At 47.7% G+C, this 20,989-nt stretch overlaps 2 protein-coding genes across 10 annotated transcripts; one reads left to right on the top strand and one right to left on the bottom strand.

The window, feature by feature from the left end:
* Positions 1 to 148: 148 nt before the first annotated feature.
* Dpagt1 (dolichyl-phosphate N-acetylglucosaminephosphotransferase 1) lies at positions 149 to 5,069 on the bottom strand. Of its 3 annotated transcripts, XM_046438764.2 has the most exons (9): positions 4,619 to 5,021; positions 4,146 to 4,266; positions 3,772 to 3,985; positions 3,372 to 3,518; positions 2,141 to 2,225; positions 1,501 to 1,689; positions 1,108 to 1,195; positions 786 to 941; positions 149 to 707 (listed from the first exon to the last, which is right to left on the bottom strand). In XM_046438764.2, exons 1-9 carry the CDS (start codon positions 4,777 to 4,779, stop codon positions 642 to 644), a joined length of 1,227 nt encoding a protein of 408 aa, XP_046294720.1. In that variant the 5' UTR covers positions 4,780 to 5,021; the 3' UTR covers positions 149 to 641. The 3 variants fall into 3 exon arrangements, with proteins under 3 accessions (XP_046294720.1, XP_046294722.1, XP_046294721.1); XM_046438766.2 differs by lacking the exon at positions 149 to 707 and having other exon boundaries at positions 813 to 941; positions 1,100 to 1,195; positions 4,619 to 5,069; XM_046438765.2 differs by lacking the exon at positions 149 to 707 and having other exon boundaries at positions 817 to 941; positions 1,089 to 1,195; positions 4,619 to 5,058.
* Positions 5,070 to 5,309: 240 nt separating this feature from the next.
* On the top strand, positions 5,310 to 19,106 carry C2cd2l (C2CD2 like). Of its 7 annotated transcripts, none has more exons than XR_009226202.1 (16): positions 5,311 to 5,461; positions 9,750 to 10,775; positions 12,690 to 12,785; positions 13,138 to 13,257; positions 13,417 to 13,527; positions 13,613 to 13,729; positions 13,818 to 13,929; positions 14,047 to 14,155; positions 14,804 to 14,868; positions 14,957 to 15,084; positions 15,180 to 15,354; positions 16,066 to 16,167; positions 16,305 to 16,441; positions 16,529 to 16,814; positions 17,316 to 17,431; positions 17,519 to 17,559. XR_009226202.1 is itself a non-coding variant. In XM_046438762.2 (16 exons), exons 2-15 carry the CDS (start codon positions 10,422 to 10,424, stop codon positions 17,611 to 17,613), a joined length of 2,007 nt encoding a protein of 668 aa, XP_046294718.1. In that variant the 5' UTR covers positions 5,311 to 5,461; positions 9,750 to 10,421; the 3' UTR covers positions 17,614 to 17,661; positions 18,024 to 18,162. The 7 variants fall into 7 exon arrangements, 6 of the variants coding, with proteins under 6 accessions (XP_046294717.1, XP_046294718.1, XP_046294716.1 ...); XM_046438762.2 differs by lacking the exon at positions 17,316 to 17,431 and adding an exon at positions 18,024 to 18,162 and having other exon boundaries at positions 17,519 to 17,661; XM_046438759.2 differs by lacking the exons at positions 17,316 to 17,431; positions 17,519 to 17,559 and adding exons at positions 6,267 to 6,437; positions 18,024 to 19,106 and having other exon boundaries at positions 5,325 to 5,461.
* The last annotated feature ends 1,883 nt before the right edge of the window (positions 19,107 to 20,989 follow it).

Raw genomic sequence — 20,989 nt, 5'->3', positions numbered from 1 at the left:
ATATTTATTCAACATGTTCTGTTTGGGCTCAGTTCTGTTTACTGCTTGCTAGAAAGTGTCAGAGATAGGCATTCTCTTGGAAGAGGTACCTCCAAACTCTCCCAATCTCTCCTAATCTGCTCATAGAGGAAATATACCTAAAAGGAACAACAAGAAAAAAATCAACTCTTTATTGTCACCAGTGAGAGCATCTGCCCCCACCTTACTAATCAGAACACTTAATTTAAAGTATCAATGTCTGTGTAGTGGCCCTTCCTCAGCAGCCAATATAGTCAGCTAGGGAACTGGAGACCGACTGGTATTCTATCTGGAAGCATATTCCTTGAGTCAGGACTCTGAATGTTAAATTATAAGTATCTGCATTATAGTTGCTGCATCCCACCTTAGGAGGCTGCGAAGATCAGATGGGAAGGGAAAGTGGCAAGATGAAGAAAATCATAGCCAAAGTCCAATTAATATCATTGGAGGGCTAGAAAGGCCCAGAAAGTCGATAATAACTGGTGAAGGAAAACGCAACAACAAAATCTGGAGTATAGTGAACAGTGGGAGAGGCCTGGGCCTGGAGGCAGTCTTGGACACAAGATTGGCCCAGGTTAGGACCCTGGAGACCGTGCCATAGTAAAGGGCAATCTTCAGGGAACTCAAACATCATAAAAGAGTCGGACAAGCTGGTATCGAATGGAGAAAGTGATAGCACTGCCCAGGATCTGCAAGGAGAAATGGACTGGAATAAGAACCATGAAGAACAGGAGACAAAGAGGTATAAACTCCACCCTCAATCTCACCTGCAGCAGTAGCAGGAGCAATGTGAGGTTTCTCTCATGTATGGGCCCAAAGATTTTAAGTAGCAAGTTGATGAGAGTCATGTTGTTACACTCAGTAAAGGCACCATCCTCATTCTCACTCTGGCGCACTGTGACTAGCCTGAGGCTTTCTGCTACCTGGAGGGACCAGAGGTGAAGAGAAGTTCAGCTAATACCTACATTTCAGGAATGGGGATCTACTTAATACTGCCAGCCTCCCCTTGGATCTGATGTAGACCTAGGATCCCCATTTCCTGAGTTCAGAATGGTGGCCTGGGGCCTTACCTCCTTGTTACCTTGTTACCTTTAAAATAAAAGTGCCCAAGAAAGAAAGGCTCTTGGTCTTGAACTTGGAATAGCTCATCTCCAGTTTGCCTGTTTTGGTATTGAGTCTGCAGGGGGGAAGACAGATTCATGTGATCAGCCCTCTAGTCAAAGACCTCTCTCCTCCCTGTAGTTAATTACTAGGAAAAGTACTGAATGTGGAATCAAACAACTTGAGATCTATTTCTGGCTCTGCTGTATGATCAGAACTGCAATGAACTTTAAATGAAATGATGTAAGTAAATGTGCTTTGTAAATTATAAATGGCTACCTACAAGGGAAGAGTTAGCTCTTCCTTGGAGCCTACAAAGCAAATATATAGGCTGGCTTTAGATATCCCAAGTGAAAGGCTATGATGCCCCAAAGTGGCTACCTGGGTATACGGTGACGAGGGCAGGGGATGATATGCAGGAGCTGAGGCAGTGAATAGAGGAAGTTGAACACCTGTGGCATGAAGAAGAGTAGCATGGTCTTGCTGAAGTGTCCCAAGATGCCCACCACGGCAAAGGTCATGCCAGCAAAGTAGCAGAAGGTATCTCCCACAAATACTCGTGATGGATACCTGTGTAGGAAAGAACATCTGAACCAGTGGCAAGAGACATTACCAATACTCTCTCCCACATCACACACTCTCAGCAGTGAGCTCACCCTGACTCTAGTTTTGAGAGGAGGCTATAGTTGTCACAGCCACTCTGCAGGACCCAAGGCCCTGAATTCATCTATTCCTGGGGGCTCCATAGCATACATCCCCAACTTCTACTCAGCAGAGAATAATTTCAGAATACTATCAGGCTGTGTAGCTCAGTGGTAGAGTACTTGACTGGCATGTGCCAAAGCCACGGCTTTTCTAGCAACACGAGGAAAAGTGACAGAATGCTACTATCTGAAGACCCAGAAAACAGTCAATGAAGGTATGCATAGATTTAGCCTCTCCATTAAGAGCTAGGTTGTTATCAGGACCATCTTTGCCAGGTGTTCAGATAGTTGTCTTCCTTATCCACCAGGCTACTTACCAGTTATGATAGAATAATCCCAAGGTGGTGAAAAAAAAGGGTATCATGAAGTAGAGGGAAAATACATGATCATCTCGATAATCACCTTTGAAAGCAAGGAAAAAGGAAAAGTGAATACCCATACTTTTCTGTGTGCCCTCATCCTATTTTTGTTTGTATCCCAGCTATATCATCCAGCTCACCCAAGTCACTTTTAAGAATCTATTACCCCCTTTTAGGTCACCAGGCAATTTCAAGTGTTCCACCATTTTACGGAAGCAATCAAAAACTGGTTAATGTCTTAAATTTGGTTTAGTCATTCTGACTTCAGTTTGAATATCAGCTTTACTTCCTAGCTATGTGATCTTCCATGTCACATAAGTGACTTTCCTCATCTGTAAGATAGGACAAATGATAACACCTGTTATAGAATGGTTTCAAGATTTAAATAACATGTTTTAAAAGCATTTAACATTAATAAGTACTTGTTGATATCCATCTGTCAAAGACTACCAGACACACATCGATAGTCAAAGTTGGGTTTACTAACATAAAAAGGGTGATTATAGAGACTACACACCATAGGGAAACATAGAATGTTTCATTCTGGTGGGGTATTAGGAGAGGCTTTTTATAGGATTCATTTTAGATAATTCTGGGGAGGTACAAGGAAATAAGAATTGTGCTAATTCTATGATTAAGCATCTTAATATATATTAATATATAATTAGTATATATAATTATATACATCATATTTTATATATATATATATATATATATATATATATATATATATTTTTTTTTTTTTTTTTTTAAACCTAAAAAGCAGGAGGAACCATTGTTACTGGAAAGAAGCCAGGGTCTCTCATGCTAAGAGGGGTTCTTGGTCATTTTTGTGGGTATCTCATGGTTTGTCTGTGCTCAGACATGATTGTGAGTGAAGAGTCTGGTTTTTGCTGTGTTCCATCATGGTCAGAGAGTGATTTTGATGCTGGGGTCTGTGAAACTGTTTCTGTACAATAGAAGATACAGCCTTGCTATTTGTGCCACTCCAGCTGTAAATGACAGAGCTATTTTTCTTTCTCAAATTTGATAACTCTCTATTGTTATTTGCAAAGTAAATAGTCTCCATTATCTTTTATAATTACTCACATATTGTTTCTTTTTTTCCTCCTGAATTCCCTAAAGCCATAAATAAGACAACTTCCTTAATACTCAGACTTCTCTTTCTCCCTATCCCAATCCCACCTACCTTCCAGCTCCACCAGGTTGAAGACAATGATGGAAGCAGAGATAACTAGAGACTGGCCAGCCTCTAGGCCATTAATCCCTGCTAGGATATTGATGGCATTGGTACAGAACACTGCCAGCAGCCCCATGTAGACATAGTAAAGGATCCCTGGGGGGAGACATAGTATGAAAAGAAGTTAATACCACCTAGGGAGGGAAGATTTAAGGATATTCTTTTGAGAAAAGTAATGAAAACACATCATAGGATAAAGAGTCACCAAAAAGGATCTGAGTAAACAGGGAAGAACAGGAACACTTAGAGGAGAATGTGGAGCACTAGGAAGTCTGCTGTGTTGGATATCTCACAGCGGTGAAGGGTATGAAGTAGATGCCACAGGTGCAGTATTGATAGTGCTACTCACCTAAGTCCAGATGCAGGCCAAGAATTGGTCGGAAGGGCTTGGGTACCACAATGGTTGTGTTGCCAAAGTTGGTAAAATAGACCATGAGGAGAGGTAGTGAGGCAGCTGTGGGCAGCAGTAGCTTATGGCGCCAGCGCAGATTGAGTACATCATCAGCAAAGCCCAAGAAAATCATGCAGCAGATGGCAAGAAGGGCACCTATCAGGGCCACAAACTGGGGGAGGCTCAGAAATGTTATAATGCAACACTATCCGCCCTCCTAACAAGAAGTCCTGTCTTTTCAGTTCGTTCCTCAGCCCCCTTACCCCAGTCCAAATAACCCCAACTCTTTCACCTCCCAGGCTCCAGCCAATGACTCCCATTAACTCACTTACTTCATGATGGGGGAATGCCTTACATTGCTCCTCCACAAAACAATTCAGGAAAGGAAAAGGGATGAAGCAGAAGAGGATGATAAGGAAAACTGCACCACTGATGACTCCCTGGGATTCTGGGCTGTGGTCCAGCAGCAAGGGTTCAGTGAAGGGGGGGTGGAGAAGAAAGGGGGCGTGGTCACTTACTAGTGCAGAAGTTACAGAAACCCATAATGGTCTTCTTCCCAGTTCTTTGGCGGGGCGGGGATGAGGAGGGCACCGCTGCTGGAGTTCCTGACACACCCAAGGGTCTCCCATCCATCCTTTCCCCAGGCTAACCAGTTCTTTCCAACACCTCCCTCTTTCCAGGGTTCCTTGGTTAGCTCTCGGTCGCGTGCAAAGTCAAGCACCTCAGTCTTCGCCCCTGCCTACCCACCAGATCCCCTGCCCGCCCGCCCGATCCCCTGCCCGGGACACCGTGTGCCGCCGCTCACATCTGCTGCCGAGTGGTTTTGTTGAGGTCTTGGCCACAGAGGCGCGCGGCGATAAAGTGGCCATGGAAGGCTGGGATGAGGGTGAGTGTAGCCACAAATCCCAACAACGAGCCGATCAAATTCACCAGCAGCGGCACGGGCAAGTCCGGAAAGGCCCACATGTTAACCCGCTAGGGGCACCGCTCCGCCGCCTACTCAGCTAACTGGCAAGCTAGGCAATAGCCCTGAGGCCTCAGCATTGGCCGCTCCTCACAAGCAGAGTCAGCGGGAGCAAAACCCAACAACTCTGATTTGACTCGCTCTCGGGATCCCCAGAAAGCTTTACAAAGCAACCTCGGCTCTGCCGGGCTGCACCTGCCCATCCAGAGTTTCCGCCCGGATCTTGATTGCAAAAGAACTATCAACACGGAAGGAAGCGACGCCATTTTTAATACGGGCACTAGCGAGGGAACAGAAGTGTTAATTTAAACTACACTTTTGTTCCAGAGTAGAGTCATGACAAGAGTAGTGGAGAAACAATTAAAGAAAGACAAGCAAGAGCGGATACTCTCCTAATACTATATTAAAGATGTACATCCCAGGGCGGAAATGCCCCCTGCCCGGTTCCAAAATGAACGCCTTCATTGTACCACGTGTTCGACCCTACTCACACTCTCTCCACGTCAGTTTTGGCTAGGTCGCCCCCGCAGGTCACGTTTAAAGGGCCAGTACCCAGCGCTTAATCCGGGATGTCTTGGAGCCAGGAAGATGTCTACTGGAAGCCGGGGGACGAGCGGGAGGAACGAGGGTGTGAAACCTCACCTACTGTTCAAATAACCTGTTGTCAACGTAGTCGAAGTCAAGGTAAACACAACTCGGTTTCCATAAGCGCAGCTGCAATTTAGAAGGATGATGTAAATTCTAAAGCGTAGACTTTTGAAAAGCCCCTCCCACTCTGTACTTTTCCCTCAACATCCCACCCACCTCCTGCCCCCACTGTAACAGTTCGTTGCCCGGCAACCCAGTGAGGCACCTCACTACTGAAGGAACTGGAGTGCCTTTAGGTCTTGAATTTAACTCGGGACTTTAACTTGCTCTTGGATCACTGCATTGTGCCAAGCTCCCAGAACGAGCAGATGGAGGCCTAGGCATCGGAAAGGACTAAGGAGACAGGAGAACCAGATCCACACCTGGCTTCTTGTGAGCCTGCCCATCTCCTCCTAGTCAGGTTTCTTTCTCCACATTGCTGTACTTTTGTTTGACACTTTTCTCCTGCAATTAACAGTTCACCTGCATCTTCATTCTCTTACACACACACACACACACCACAAGCAAATTACTTCCATTCTTCAGACAGGAAATCACAACCTGGAATTAAGAGATGACTCAAATAGTCTCCTACTTTGTCCATCCTTTCCAATATGTCATACTTTAGTTATCAGGATAGGACTGGCTCTTTTTAGGTCAAAGACAGTCTTTCCTTTCTCTCCATATCAGGTATAAACTGCCCTTTCTACTTGAAGGTGGCTATAATTAACAACAACAACAAAATGTATTAAATACATACATATATAATCCCACTAATTTACTGGATAGTATTCCATCAGATTTTGTTTTTCTGTGTTTGTGCGTGCAAAGTCTCTGGAGGCAAGTGTTTTCCTTTCCACAGGGTGTCCCCATGGGGGTAAGGACACAAGGACATGTGTGTACAAGGCATCATCACATGAATCTGTATCTGGAAGATGAATAGAGAGTAATTGGTGCACATGGAGGGTGCAACAGGTTGTGACCAGAGAAAGTGAGAGGGCCTTAAAGAAGAGAATTTTCTCAAAAGATTTCAGTAAGTGGTAAGAGTAGAAAATCCTTTCTTCCACATGGGAGAGTGAGAATGAGATGTTAGGAGCAGGTGGAAAGGAGGAGCTTGGGTGATCCCCAGAGAAGGCACCATTCAGTTATCTTGTTGATCAGGAGCCTAGCCGGCTGAGACTCCCTGAAGGTCTGAGATACAATCTGTATCTATTTTATTATTATTATTGTTAGAAGGCCAATCCTCATAAATTTTCCTTCCCACCTGGCTTAAGCCCTAAAATCTCTTCTCCAAAAATCATCATCCCATCCATCCCCTTGAATAAGAGGACAATACATCAAGGATTCATCATCCATATATATGTTACCATCAGAAAATGGTTACCTAGATATTTGTCATATAATTTGAATAATTTTGTTCCCATAATGGTAAATGCCCAATTGATTATCGGACTAATCAGAGAGAGAAGCAAACACATGACTCACTTGAAAATTTGGGCCTTTTCTAGTAAAAGTTCAAAGCAGTAGCTGAATGCTGAAAAACAGTCATTAGGATTTATAAATCATCTGAGTTGTTACTGGTCTTGGGCTGAGCAGGCAATGTTTACAATGTAAATTTCCTTCTGAGCAGCCCTGAGCTCCAAGTAAGTAAAACCAATCCACTTTTTTTTTTTTTTTTTTTGGTGGGGGGCCGGTATGAGAGATTGAACTCAGAGGCACTTTAACCTTGAGCTACCTCCCTAGTCCTTTTTATTCTATTTTATTGTTACTAGGGATTGAACCAAGGGCTCAACTACTGAGCCACATCCCCAACCCTTTTTTATATTTTGTTTTGAAAAAGTGTCTTGCTTAGTTGCTTAGGGCCTCCTTAAGTTGCTGAGGATGGCTTTGAACTTTCCCTCCTTCTGCCTCAGCCTCCCGAAAGTCACTGGGATTACAAACATGTTCCACCATACTCAGCCCCTTTTATTTATTGAGACAGGGTCCTGCTAAATTGCTGGGGCCGGCCTTGAACTTGTGATCCTCCTGCTTCAGCCTCCCAAGTCACTGGAATTATAGATGTTCCCCACTGTGCTCACTCCAATCCATTATTAAGTTCATTTCCAGACTAAACTTTTCCTGAAAATATTTCACAGTATTTAAAAAGACCATGAGACTGCTCTTGATAGTCCAGGACTGTGACACTTATAGGACCCTAATTGTAGCTCTGCCCAGGCAGCTGAGTTGCTCCTTGCCCCCTGACATTTCACAATACTGGGAATTGAATGCAGAGTTGCTCTAACACTGACCTATATCCCCAGCCCTTCTTATTTTCTTATTTTGAGACAGGGTCTCACTAAGTTGCCTAGGCTTATCATGAATTTGTGATCCTTCTACCTTAGCCTCAAGTAGTGGGATTGCAGGCATGCGCCACTGCCTGTGGCACTGTGTCTTTTTACTCTTCCCCTATCAGTCCAGCTAACAAAAGTCCTTAGCTGAAAGCAAGCCCTAGGAGCTCCCATTCCATTCCAAAGATGGAAATACAGAAATTCTTAGTGTTTACATATATATTGGAATATTTTCTGTTATATTTCTTAAAATTACAAGTAATTTGAAAATCCTTACTTATATACATAGGAAACACTTTAAGTAAAATAGGGAACACAAAGTGATATAAATGCAATTGCTTCCCCCAAGGAGAACTTTGGCATATTTAAAGTACCTTGATTGAACATGAGGGAAGAGAGATGAGTAAGACATGGTCCTCACTCTTAGGCAATTTCCTGATGAACAGAAAAAACAAACATTTAAACAACCAGCTAGACTGTAATGCAAAATGAAATGGGTGCTTGAGGTCTAACTAATTCATGTAAGACTGAATTTGGAAGCAGATCTGGCAGCATAGGACCAAGCACCTAGTGGAGGAGTTGAGGAAATGAATCTGAACTCAAAGAACTGAGATCCTTGGGAGGTCCAAATTTTCCTAAAGAAGGATTCTTGGTAGAAGAGGGTCTTTTGCATGTGGACACTTCCTGCAAAGTCTTCTCCTCTAATCCTGATTGTTCTGCCCACTCAACACTCCCTCGTGGGTTCTGGATCTGAGCTTTTCCTCCCTTGATTTCACATCTTCCGCTCCCCTGATACTAGAAATGGAAACTCTAGGAATCCCCATTGTTTTTGGAGTTTGGTGATATTGTGTGAGCAGGGCCATAGCAAGATTACCTCATCACCCACTTCTCCACATTACTCCTTACACTGGAATTTAAGGATACCTCAGACTCTTCTCTGCCTCATATCACCCTGCTGCCAACCTGCCAGGTCCTTCCTAGCCTTACAACCCATGCTTTAGAAGGCGTTGGTTATTCTCCTGTGCTCATTCTTTAGACAACCAAATGGATTTGGAAGATATTTAACACCTTCCTTTCTACCTCTCTGGAAGGCATTATGTGCCAGAGACCTTCCCATATGTGTGAAGAAGGGGCTCTTGGGGCATAGGAATGCCTTTGAATTCTTCTGTAGGTTTTTCTTTCCCCAGAAAGCAAAGATAAGCCCCAAACCTATAGGGATGGAATACTCTCTAAAACTAGGAAAAGGGGTAGGTCCTGAGACCAGAGATTGAACAATATACCTACAACACCATTTTGGGGGAAACTTGTTGCGATATCACATATTTGGGGCTTTGGTTTTTTTTTTGTTGTTGTTGTTGTTGTTTTTGGTGGGGGGAGGATTTGTTTTTGAAGCTCTCACCACTGTGTTGTCCTTGAACTCCTACTTTTTTTCCCAACTCCTGGGTTGAAATGCTGCTCCCACCTCAGCCTCCTGAGTAGCTAGCTCTATAAGCCTGCACTACTGCATCGATGGGATATCACCTACATATTTGGATGGTACAGTCTTCTGGTCAAATCTATTGATAGTCCAATGCTACGTTACCAGCTCCCTTCTCATTACCACCCTCTCTACATGTGCTCCATAGGCAGGAGCTGTTACTATGGAAATATATTATTTTTAAAAACAGATGCATCCTAGGGCTCAGGAAATATCTCCAGAACAAACCCACACGAGGATGAGGAGGTTTAATTGGTGATCTTCCTAGGTCCTAGCTCCAAGGGGAAGGAGGTTGGTGGGTGATGGAAGGAATTCAAGGCTCCATGTTCTATTCTCAACCTTTACCAGGTTCAGGTTCCGCTTTCTGTCATATCAACAGGAACCCTGCCAGGCACTTCTTTCTGAGAGGGATGCCCTGCGCCTCTCTACCCTGGGCCTAGCTTCAGTCAGGGAATGGGAACCTAGAAGCTGCTGAGCCTGGGGGTGTTGGGAGAAGGGGGCAGTGATTTCCACAGGGGTCACCGCCTTCTTAACCCCACAGGCGCCTAACTTGAAGAAATCTAAGATGCGTAGGGGAAGACGGAGGCGGCGTCTCAGATAAGTGAAGTTACTCTTGCCTTGAGCTGGGGTGAAGGGGTGCACCCCGACCGCAAGATGGGGTGGAGGCGGTCAAAGAACCTGCCTATTTTTCAAGCCAGGAACCCGCTTTGCTCGCTGCTCATCCTCCCGCCCTACTCCAGCTCTGAGCGCCAGGCTGGCCGGCCCCGCCCCGCGCGGGGTGCGGCTCCTTTAAGGGCGGGTGGGGGCGGGGCGCCGGCCGTGTTGTCAGTGTCAGCTCTGCGCACGCAGACCTCCAGGAGCCGGTGCCGGTCCGCGAGCCCCGTAGTCTCCGCAGATCAGTCCCCGCCCGGGTCCGGCGGGGCCCGCGCGGTGGGAGGAGTCGGGCGCTGGCCCGCTACTAGTCCAGGTTGGACTGCAGGACCAAGCGACGAGGGACCCGGGCAACAGAGAGAGGACCCCTGCGTCGCGACCCCTGAGGACCTCTTCTCGATCTGTGGCACCCACCAGCTCCTGGCACTCTGCTCGACAGAGCCCCCGAGCCCGCGCGCCCAGCCCCGGGGGAGCCCGCCCCCGCCCCGCGGCCCGCCCGGGCCATGCTCCCCCGGGGCAGCGGCTGAGCCCGCCGGGACCGGGACCCGAGTCCGCGCAGAGCATGGCTCTGGGCTGGGGGCAGCAGGACGTGGGCTGGGCGGCCCTGCTTTTCCTCTTCGCAGCCTCACTGCTCACGGTGTTTGGCTGGCTGCTGCAATATGCCCGGGGTTTATGGCTGGCGCGGGCCCGGAGGGGCCGGGGCTCGGGAACCGCCTTAGCCACGGAGCCGGGGGGTTCCTTGCGTGAGCTGGGCGTGTGGCGCTCGCTGCTGCGGCTGCGGGCTACTCGGGCCGGCGCCCCCGAGGAACCAGGAGTCCGGGGCCTCCTGGCGTCGCTCTTTGCCTTCAAGTCTTTCCGGGAGAACTGGCAGCGGGCTTGGGTGCGAGCGCTGAATGAGCAGGCCTGCAGGGACGGGGTGAGTTGGACGGAACCCCTGAGGTCCCTTTAGCTTTTCCTTCCAGTAGAGGGACTGCTCATACTAGGAGGGCGAGATGGGGGCGGAGAATCAACTGGGGAACCCCATGACTTCTTTTCCCTCCCAGTTCAAATGGTGCAGGTGAGGATGGGTGGGGGTTGTAAAAATCCAGTTATGTCCCAAATCTATTTTTGTGGGCTAGGTACTCTCTGGCTCCAAACACAGGCACAAGTTACCGTTCTCATAGCAACGCTAATCCCTCTGCCTGAGGGCACTTCCGCCTAGTCTGAGTGCTGGTTGGGCAAGGGGAGATAGGTGCACCTGCTGGAGGAATTTGCCTGGTCCTCATGCCACCACACCCAGTTAACATTTCATGCTCCAAATCCTTGATGTGGCCAGGGACATTCACAAGGAACATGAATTACCCCCATGCTTATCAGTAATTTCACTGCCACAGTCAAACATATCCTTTTCCTCAATGCTGATCTGCAGTGTATTTGTTGAGGGGGGAAATATCCAGGCAAAGAGCAGATTGGAAATCCATCCTTTCCAATAAATGAACTTGGAGTTGCCCCTTGAGAGTCAGTCACTACCCAGCCCAGCCTACTTCCTCCTATTGCACCATGGGCATCTGGTCTCCCAGGAAGTGGGGCAGGAAGCATGATCATGAGACCAAGGTTAGGTGGAAGGCAGAGGTCTCCCTCTTCTGGGCCCTCTCCCATCCTGGCCCAGCAACCTCTCCTTGCCTTCACAGTCTATCAGTGTCTTGCTCAGAGGGGTCTCCATTTCCAGACTCAAGTCTAGAGGTTTTGCCCTACTAGCTCCCCAAATGCCCAGAAACAGAAGTGGCCACAAGTTGCCCTGTTTCCTTTTCCCAGCTGGCCAGCTGAAAGCCAAGTGATATCTGTCAGTTTATACCTTGAACCCATCCCTCTTCATGCACCTTGTCCCTGGGTCAGAATCAACTCCCTAGGACAGCTGACTCAGCTGGACATTGGCCTCCCTTGCAGGGGGTGGGGAGATTGAGGTTCCAAGCATCCATCTCCCTGTCTCCCTTGGCCTGGTCTTTGAAGATGAGAGCTATCAGAGCAGAGAAATTGGATTCCCTTGGTTTTGCCAGGCATGTGAGCCCTGCAGATTTGTTTCTTCCATCTCAAGGCTCAAGAAAGAATTGGCGCCTATTCTGTGCCTCTTAGTTCTTCCCATCCTGCTCTTCACAGCTGTGGTTGAATTAGGGAACAGCTCTTTCAAGACCTAAGCTAAGGAGCTTTCTGCTCTAATACTATCCTGCTGTCTGCTTTGAGGAATTAGCTAGGACCCTGGACATTTGAGCCCTCTGAAGTTGCTTCTTTTCCCAGTACCTCTGGTGAAGTTTCCCAAGGCCATGCTGAGCAGTTCTTCATTCCTAAGAATATAGATAGAGTCATACTCTTGAGCTTTCACATCCTATTGAAGGTCTGGCCTCATTTCTCCAGCTCTTATCTTGCAATAAGTGACCCTACTGTTTTCACCCTTAGCTCAGTTCTGTCTCTCTCTGCCCAGCTATTATGTAATATTGTTGAAAATATACTTTATTTTTTTTCCTATGTACACCTCTTTTTGGATATATGGTGAGGGAGAGAAGGGAGGCTCCTGGTATTCCAGAAGGCATCCAGGATCTACAGTCTAAAGCTATCTAGTCTCAGGAGTAGTCTAACTTTGCAGTTCTCACCAGCCTCTAGCAGCTGCAATCCCCTAGAGAGGTGGGTCTTGAGGGAAATACCTCTTGTCCTGAAATTCTGAGCCAAGGTGAGGCCAGAAGCCAGCCTGCAGCTGAGGCATCCGCAGTGCCAGGACCCAGCCAGCAACTAAGCAGGCCAACCATGTGGGGGGTAGTTCCAGAGAACTGATTCCGTTCCCACATTACTTCCTCAGAGCTCCATCCAAATCGCCTTTGAGGAGGTGCCCCAACTCTCACCCAGAACCAGCATTAGTCATGTGACCTGCGTAGACCAATCAGAGCGTACCATGGTAAGGGATGGCAATCCCCTCTTTGGGGCCTGAGCAAGGTTGACCCCAAGGATTCCCTTTAGTCTGAGGGTTCTTAACCTAGAGAGTCTGTGGCTGCTTTAATAATCTAAGGATTGGTTTCATGAGGTCTGAGAATTCCATTAAAGTTATGGGCAAAATGTTGTATGTGTGTATATATCTGTATTTTTCTGGGGAAAGGAGTCTGGCTTTTGTCTGATTCATTTAGGTGCTTATGGCTCCAAAGAGGTGAAGCCCCAAGGGAGATGGAAGGGGTCTGCTGAACCATCACAGGGCAGGGCACAGCAGGGTGAGCACCCTGCCTCCATGCCTGACCCTGCCTCACCTGTCTCAGGTGCTGCGCTGCCAGCTCTTTGCTGAGGAGGTGCGGTTCCCAGTCTCTGTGACCCAGCAGTCTCCAGCTGCCGTTTCCATGGAGACCTACCACGTCACTCTGACACTGCCACCAACACAGGTGGATAGAAACATGGGCAACTGAGTTGGGTCGGGGGAACAGTTCAATTGGCCCAGCATTTTCTGTTTGGTTCCTCTCTGGGGTAGAATTTGTCAAGGGAGGGTCCTGGAGAATTGGGAGTGGGGCAAGTCAATCCAATCTCTTTGTCTCTGTTCCTAGTTGGAAGTCAACCTGGAGGAAATCCCTGGTGAGGGGCTGCTAGTGTCCTGGGCCTTCACTGATCGCCCAGATCTCAGCCTGATGGTGCTTCCCAAGCTGCAGGCCAGGGAGGTAAGAAGAGAAGGCTGGAAGAAAATAGGCAGAACAGCGAGGCAGGCAGAGCAGGAACTCCAACTCTTCATTTTCCTTTCTGCAGAGAGGTGAGGAGCAACTAGAACTCTCAACAATTGAGGAACTGATCAAGGATGCCATAGTCAGCACACAGCCAGCCATGATGGTCAACCTCAGGGCTTGCTCTGCCGCTGGAGGCCTGGTGAGTAGAAACCCAAAGAAAAAGGTTTGCATGCACCCTATCCCCAGGGCACTATATCAGGATTATTACTCTTTTTACCTCCTTTTAGGTACCCAGTGAGAAGCCACTCGTGATGCCCCAGGCTCAGACATCCATCATCAGACCCACCCGGTTATTCCTACGGCAGCTTCGAGCATTTCATCTAGGAAGTGAACTGAGAGGTGAGAGGTAGAAGTAGCTAGAGGACTGGCAAGGCCATGGTCACAGGTACTCCCTGTCATTCTGCCATAGCTTCCCATATTTGGTCTGAGCATCTTCCAACTTCTGGTTACTCACAGGCAATGAGGAACTGTGCTGTGTAGCTGAGCTTGACAACCCCATGCAACAGAAATGGACCAAGCCTATGAGGGCTGGTCCCGAGGTGGAATGGACAGAGGACCTGGCTCTGTAAGGAATGACCCCACCCCCAACCCCTGCTCCCATGGGCAGACTTAGGATGAAACCCTTCTAGCATAGCTCTGGCATGAATCAGTTCTGCATTCAGTAAACTTTGGTGTGAGCCTCTATCATATGCCAGGCCCTAACCTAGGTCCTGGGGATATAGACATGACCAAGATACAGCCCCAACCCCTAGGTTAATCACAGGCTTGAGGCAGTGACAGATGTACATAGAAAAGATAGTACAAGCATGCCAATGAGGTTCACACCTCATGGGGTGGGGAGGTAATTCTCATAGTGGAATAAGGATCGGAGTAGGCTTCATGGAGGAGGTGGCATGGAGTAACAGAGTGTGAAAGTATTCTTGGCAGAAAGAACAGCTTGAGCAAATGGAAGAGGGTGGTTTGGGATTGAGTGATCAGCTAGTCAGGGTAGAGTAGGGCTGGAGCATTTGAATGCCTGCCTAAAGAGAGCTATCTATGCTCAGGCTCTGCCCCATTCTCTTGGGAAGATGGAAGAATTGAAGAATAGGATAATCTGATCAGAGCTCCAGTACTCTAATTTATGTATCTATCTTTCTGCCTCTGGCCTGTGATGGATCCAAGAGTGGGTTCAGTGTACTAATCTTCCCCCTCCCTGGTATGTCTTGGCCCACAGGGATCTAGGCCCCCAGAGCCGGGAGCTGACCTTCAAAGTGCTAAGGAGTGGCAACTGTGGAGACAGTGAGTGTGGGGCAAAAGGGGCACTCTGGGTGGGTACTGAGTGGGGCCTGGTCATGGGTCCAGCTCACAGTGCCACCCCTGTCCCCAGCTGAGCTCCTGGGCCAGGCCACACTGCCTGTGGGCCCCCCCTCCAGACCACTATCTCGAAGACAGGTGTGCCCACTCACCCCAGGGCCAGGGAAAGCCCTGGGCCCAGCAGCCACCATGGCAGCAGAGGTGAGAAGCTGATCCCTCGGGGGGAGGAGAATGGGTGGTCACAGGGCCTGGGTGACTCTGAGGCCCTGACACCTTGCCCTCCCACCCCTTGGCAGCTGCAGTATGAGGAAGGCTCCCCTGGGAACCTGGGCACACCCACTCCCTCCACTCCACGCCCCAGCATCACACCTACTAAGAAGATTGAGCTGGATCGGACCATCATGCCTGATGGCACCATTGTCACCACTGTTACCACTGTCCAGTCCCGGCCCCGTGTAGAGGGCAAATTAGGTAAAGAGAAGGAGCCTGGAAGCCCAGCTCTAGCCAGGGGCCATATACTGTAAACCCATGGCAGAACAGGGAAAGAGAACCCTGTTTCTTGGCATTCTGCTTTCATCCTGCCACTTATTCCTCATGATCTCTCTCTCACACTTTTCCTTACATCCCTCCATTTCTCCAGCTACTCCTCTCATCCTCAGATCTTTCTGTATCTACCAATCCCTCATACAGGACTCTTGCTCTTCTGCCTGTCCACATTCCCCTCTGTCTTTTCATGGGTCTCTTTCCTTCTCTGACTCCAGTCCCAACTGACTAATTGTCCTTTCCTTCATTTTCAACTTTCTAACACCCTGGAGACCCTCCAACACACCTAGTAGCCTCTGTGGCATTTCTCCATCAGTGGCCCTCAATCATACTTCTTTCATCTTTAGGAGTCCATGGCAGTTCCCCTACCTGCAGGAGCCCCTGTACCTCCTCTGTACACTCTCCATATTTTTATGACATCTGCTCAAACTCTTAAATGGGCCCTATGGCACTTTCCTCACTCCCTTTGGTTCCTGTGGTATCTTATTGTCCCCTTGGCATCTTCTTAATCACCCTAGTGGTTAATCATCCCTTAATCATTCTTACTTCTGAGTCAACCAAAGTCTGCATCTTGACAAAGATAGTAGGGGGGCCACTCTAAAGCACCTCCCAGCTCACTGACCCTCCCCCACCCACCAGACTCCCCCTCCCGCTCCCCGTCCAAGGTGGAGGTGACTGAGAAGACGACAACTGTGCTGAGTGAGAGCAGCGGCCCCAGCAATGCCTCCCACAGCAGTAGCCGTGAGTGGGGAATGGGCATGTGTGACTGCTGGGCACTGATGCACTATAGTCAAAAACCACTTTGGGTGGGGCAGGAGGAGTTTGAGTCCAAGAAGATGCCAGGGAGAAGTCAGATTATCTATTCTCTGGGCACCCAGCAGGGGAGAGTCACCTTTCCAATGGCTTGGACCCAGTAGCAGAGACAGCAATTCGCCAGCTGACTGAGCCCAGTGGGCGGGCAGCCAAGAAGACACCCACCAAGCGCAGCACTCTCATCATCTCTGGGGTTTCCAAGGTAACAGGGCTCTAGAGAAAGGAGCTGGGCTAGGGAAAAAGCCCTAATGGGTCACTTCTGCACATTAAAACTCATCCCTTCTGCCAGGTGCCCATTGCTCAGGACGAGTTGGCACTATCCCTGGGCTATGCAGCCTCCCTGGAAGCCTCAATGCAGGAAGATGCAGGCACCAGTGGAGGTCCCTCTTCACCTCCTTCTGACCCACCAGCCACATCCCCAGGACCTCTAGATGCCCTCTCTAGTCCCACGAGTGTCCAGGAAGCAGATGAGACAACTCGTTCAGATATTTCTGAGAGGCCATCGGTGGATGATGTGGAGTCAGAAACAGGGTCTACAGGTGCCCTGGAGACCCGCAGCCTCAAGGATCACAAAGGTGGGAAGATATTGGAAGGATGCCCCCTGCTTTTATACCCAGTATTGTGACCTGGGTCCTACTAAACAGTTAGGGACATGAGGGGCTCAGCTGACTTGACTTCTCCTTCCTTCCCTAAGGTGCAGGCAAGCCAGAGGAGAGAAGGGAACTTGGTGCTTCAGTTCCTGGCCTGGATCTGACAGGCTTGGGTGACAGGAAGGGATGCCAAATGATTTCCCTTTACCTCCATTTTTTTTTTTTCCCTTCCTGGGTCTAAAGGCCTGTCTGCCTGCCTTTTTGTTTGTTTGTTTGTTTTTAATTCTTCCCCTTTGTGCTGAACCTACCCATACCCCATGAGTATAAGACATTCTATACTGGCCAATGTTAGGATTATACCTCTCACAGTGACACAGGCCGTGGACTGGTCTGGTAGATCTAACTTTTTTTTTTGTACTGGGGATTGAACTCAGGGGCACTTAACCACTGAGCCATATCCCCAGCCCTTTTTTATATTTTATTTAGAGACCGAGTTGTTTAGCACCTTGCTAAGTTGCTGAGGCTGGCTTTGAACTCGTGATCCTCCTGCCTCAGCCTCCCGAGCCACTGTGATTATAGGCGTGCACCTCCATGCCCTGCTGGTAGATCTAACTTTAAAGGCTTACCCCGAAACATTTTAATCTGTTGACCAATGAGCCTATCAACCATGAATCTGTTTATGATTTAAGCCTACATCACTTCTTGGGATGATGAGATTCCTAAGTCCAAAGCCTGCTGTGTAAGCACCTTCTTCGTCCTCTTGGTCCTGAATTTACCTCACTGAAGTTTTGATGCACCACTTCCTGTGCACACCCTGGAATGCAGTAAATAAGTTAGTGTCAACCTACCTTTTTCTTCATGATTTATAGACATTGGGGGAACACCTTCTGCATGGCCTTTGTCTCTCCATAAGAAAGAGCCCAATTCCAAGCTGTCCTCTCAGAGCAGCTGACCTGTGACATTCCTCTTTGGGCCAGAATCAGAGGGGCAAGTGCAACCATAGCTATGAACTCACCATTTCTTCCTCAAGATGGATAAAGCACATGTTTGCTTCTACCTTCCTAAGAAAGTCTGCCAGGGCACTGGTTCTGTTCCTCATCTTCTGACCCTCCATCCTTGGTCCTTTCTCTGTCTTTCTCACCTCACCCCCTCATGCCACTCTCTCTGCCTCAGTTACACCCTCTTTCCCCACAGTGAGTTTCCTGCGCAGTGGCACTAAGCTCATTTTCCGCCGGAGGCCTCGACAGAAGGAAGCTGGTCTGAGCCAATCACACGACGACCTCTCCAACACGACAGCAACACCCAGTGTCCGAAAGAAGGCTGGCAGCTTTTCTCGCCGCCTTATCAAGCGTTTTTCCTTCAAATCCAAACCCAAGGCCAATGGCAACCCCAGCCCCCAGCTCTGAGGGCCCTCCTTACCTCCTGAGCTAGGAGAGGGCAACAGTTCTCTCAGTCCATTCCCCACATCCTCTTCTGTACCCCTTCCTGGATTCCCAGTGCCAGGGCCAGGAGAGCCCTTGGGTTCCAGGAAACCCTGTCCAGCCTGGGCTTTGGAGCCAGTTGGAAGGGTACTTGCAGTGGGAAGTGTTCAAGAAGTGGGCATCCATTGCTGTGGACACAGAAGAACGTTCATAGCTGGGAGTAAGAGATGGGCTTTGTCCTGGCATGTGTGGACATTCCTCAGAAGCCTTGGCCCCCTGCTGATACTGGCCCCCCCACGAGGAGTCCCAGGGTGCTCAGTTCCTCAGCAGGTCCTTCCTCCCTTATTTATTCTCTTTTCTATTTATATGTGTGGTCTAGGACCCTCAGCAAACAGATGACAGAAGGCATCTCCTAGGTGACCCTTCTTTTCTGTACCAGGAGGGTAGGTAATTCCCAGGAAGGGTTCCCATACCTCCCTCAGGTCCCTACTCAGACCAGCACCAGTGTCTGCCTCTGAGGACATTGGCGGCTCATAGGAAGCCAGGCCAGCGCCCGGGATGGGGGGCAGGTACTCCCCACCTCCCTGCCTCCCCTCCTGCTCCTCATTCCTCCCTCCCCCTTTATTACCATTTTTGTACTTGATGATTTCTCCCTGAGTAATGGCTCAGTTTGAAGGAGGGAACCAGGAGCCTGGTGGGAAGCCTTCCCCAGAGAGATGGCTTGAGGAGCTTTAAAGACTGTGAATGGAGCAAGAGCATGGCTGCACCTCTGTATGTTGGGGGATGATGACGTCCATTGCTGTGTGATGGCTTGGAATTTAATTTATTAAATTAAAGTCAAATTGGAGTTTATAAACTGGGCAATTGCTTATCCTTTGAAAAGGAAATAGACTTTGGATTGAAGAATGGAAAGATGAGAGATAGGGATCCAATTAGTGAGATGGGGCAAATGTTCCTGCACTGAAAAAGGTACATGTAGAGAGGATAGAAGAAGCAAGAGGCCTGGAAGGGTGAAGTTGCAGCAAAAATGTCTTATTAGCTAGTCCAGCATCTTCATCCCCTTTTCTCAAGCAGGCTGCTCCCTCCAGGACATGGTAGAGTTCAGAGCATGGACTCTACAATGAGACTACCTGGATTTGAGTCCCAGCTCTGCTAATTACCTGTGTGAGTTTGGGCAAGTTATAAAATCTGAGTTTTCTCATCTGTAAAATGGGGACTGTGGTAATAGCAGCTACCATTCAGTTGTGGGTGAGATGAAAATGAGTAAAGTGCTTAGAAGTCTGCTGCACATCATCATTGCTAAGTAAGTATCAACTATTGCCTCAGAAGAAACGAGGAGGGGGAAGTCTTACAAGTGTTTCATCATAATAAAAAGTCTTATTCCTAATTGTGGGCAAGTTTTAGCAATACCAGCAAATTCTGTCCCTGGTTCCTGTCTTCCTGGATCTTATACAGACCTTAAACCGGTAAGCTGTTACTGAGTCTGCCACAAACACACTGAGTGACCTTGAACAGGACACTAGTCCTTTCTGAATCTCAGCTTCTTCATCTTTGACATAAAGATGATCTGAATAATCATTCAGGTTACTTTTAGCCTTGATATTCTATGACTTGCTTGCACCACAGAGGGTTCAAGCCATGTGCCTTTGGGTAGAGAGCATGAAATTGTTAATATTCCCTATGCTCCTGTCCATTTTAGTCACAGAAGATGGGATATTTAGAAGTGCAGATATTTAGTATTTGGTTAATTTTTATATAGTAAAATGTTCAAATCTAGGTCTTGAAAACTCAAGAGAGATTTTTCAAGCTGTTTTCTGTAGCCTGATAAATGTGACTTATAGTAGTTACCAAGGAGCAGTTTGTTTACCAGTATGATAGACAGGCAAACACCATGAACTTATAATATCATGGGAAACTTTTGTTGATGGAGGGCAGATCTCAGATTCCCACTGGACCTAGGATTGAATACATGGTAACTGGAAATTATACTCAGCTTGTGGTGCTGAGCACCCAGAGATCAATGCAGTCACATATTGTTATAGTGAAGATAATCCTGATCTCATTTCAAATATAGTAATTTTAAAAATTAATGCAGGGCTGGGATGTAGCTTGGTGGAGTACTTGCCTAGCACCACGAAAAAAGGGCAAAAGAAATATGAAATATAATTTCATCAACTTTATCCATTTCACACTTTCAAAAGAGATCCACCGTTTTTAATGAGAATGAATTATGCTTTAATTTTTTTGTAGCAGCTTTTAAGGAACAAATCTCAGGGGCTGGGGCTATAGCTCGGTGGCCGAGCGCTTGCCTGGCATGCGTGAGGCACTGGGGTTGATCCTCAGTACCATATAAAAATAAACAAACAACAACAACAACAAAAAAGACATTCTGTTCATCTACAACTACAAAAATTTAAAAAAATAACAAATCTCAGCATATGTCTGGATTATCCAGCCAAAATTGTGGCTTGTTTTCAACAGAAGCTGATTGAGGTGGAAGTAAACTATGCTAGACAACAAGACACTGCTTTAAGATGCAGAAACAGAGATTGGTCCCAGAGCAATACTGAAAGTTTGCTCTGAAACCTATGTTCACACAGCTCTGTAACTTAACTTTTTCTTCATGAAATTGCTAAAATAAAGCTAATGGTCATTTTCATCACTGAAAATGGAATTAAAACGAAATTGGCATTTCATGAAGCACTATTATAAATGTACTTCTGAATGAATAAAGTTGAT

This window comes from Marmota monax, unplaced genomic scaffold (genome assembly GCF_021218885.2).
Source record: "Marmota monax isolate L192 unplaced genomic scaffold, Marmota_monax_Labrador192_F-V1.1 WCK01_AAM20220418_F8-fsc00081, whole genome shotgun sequence".
Taxonomy (NCBI): Eukaryota; Metazoa; Chordata; class Mammalia; order Rodentia; family Sciuridae; genus Marmota; species Marmota monax.
Note: the sequence above shows the minus strand (reverse complement) of the source record. Positions and strands in the feature narration are given on the sequence as shown.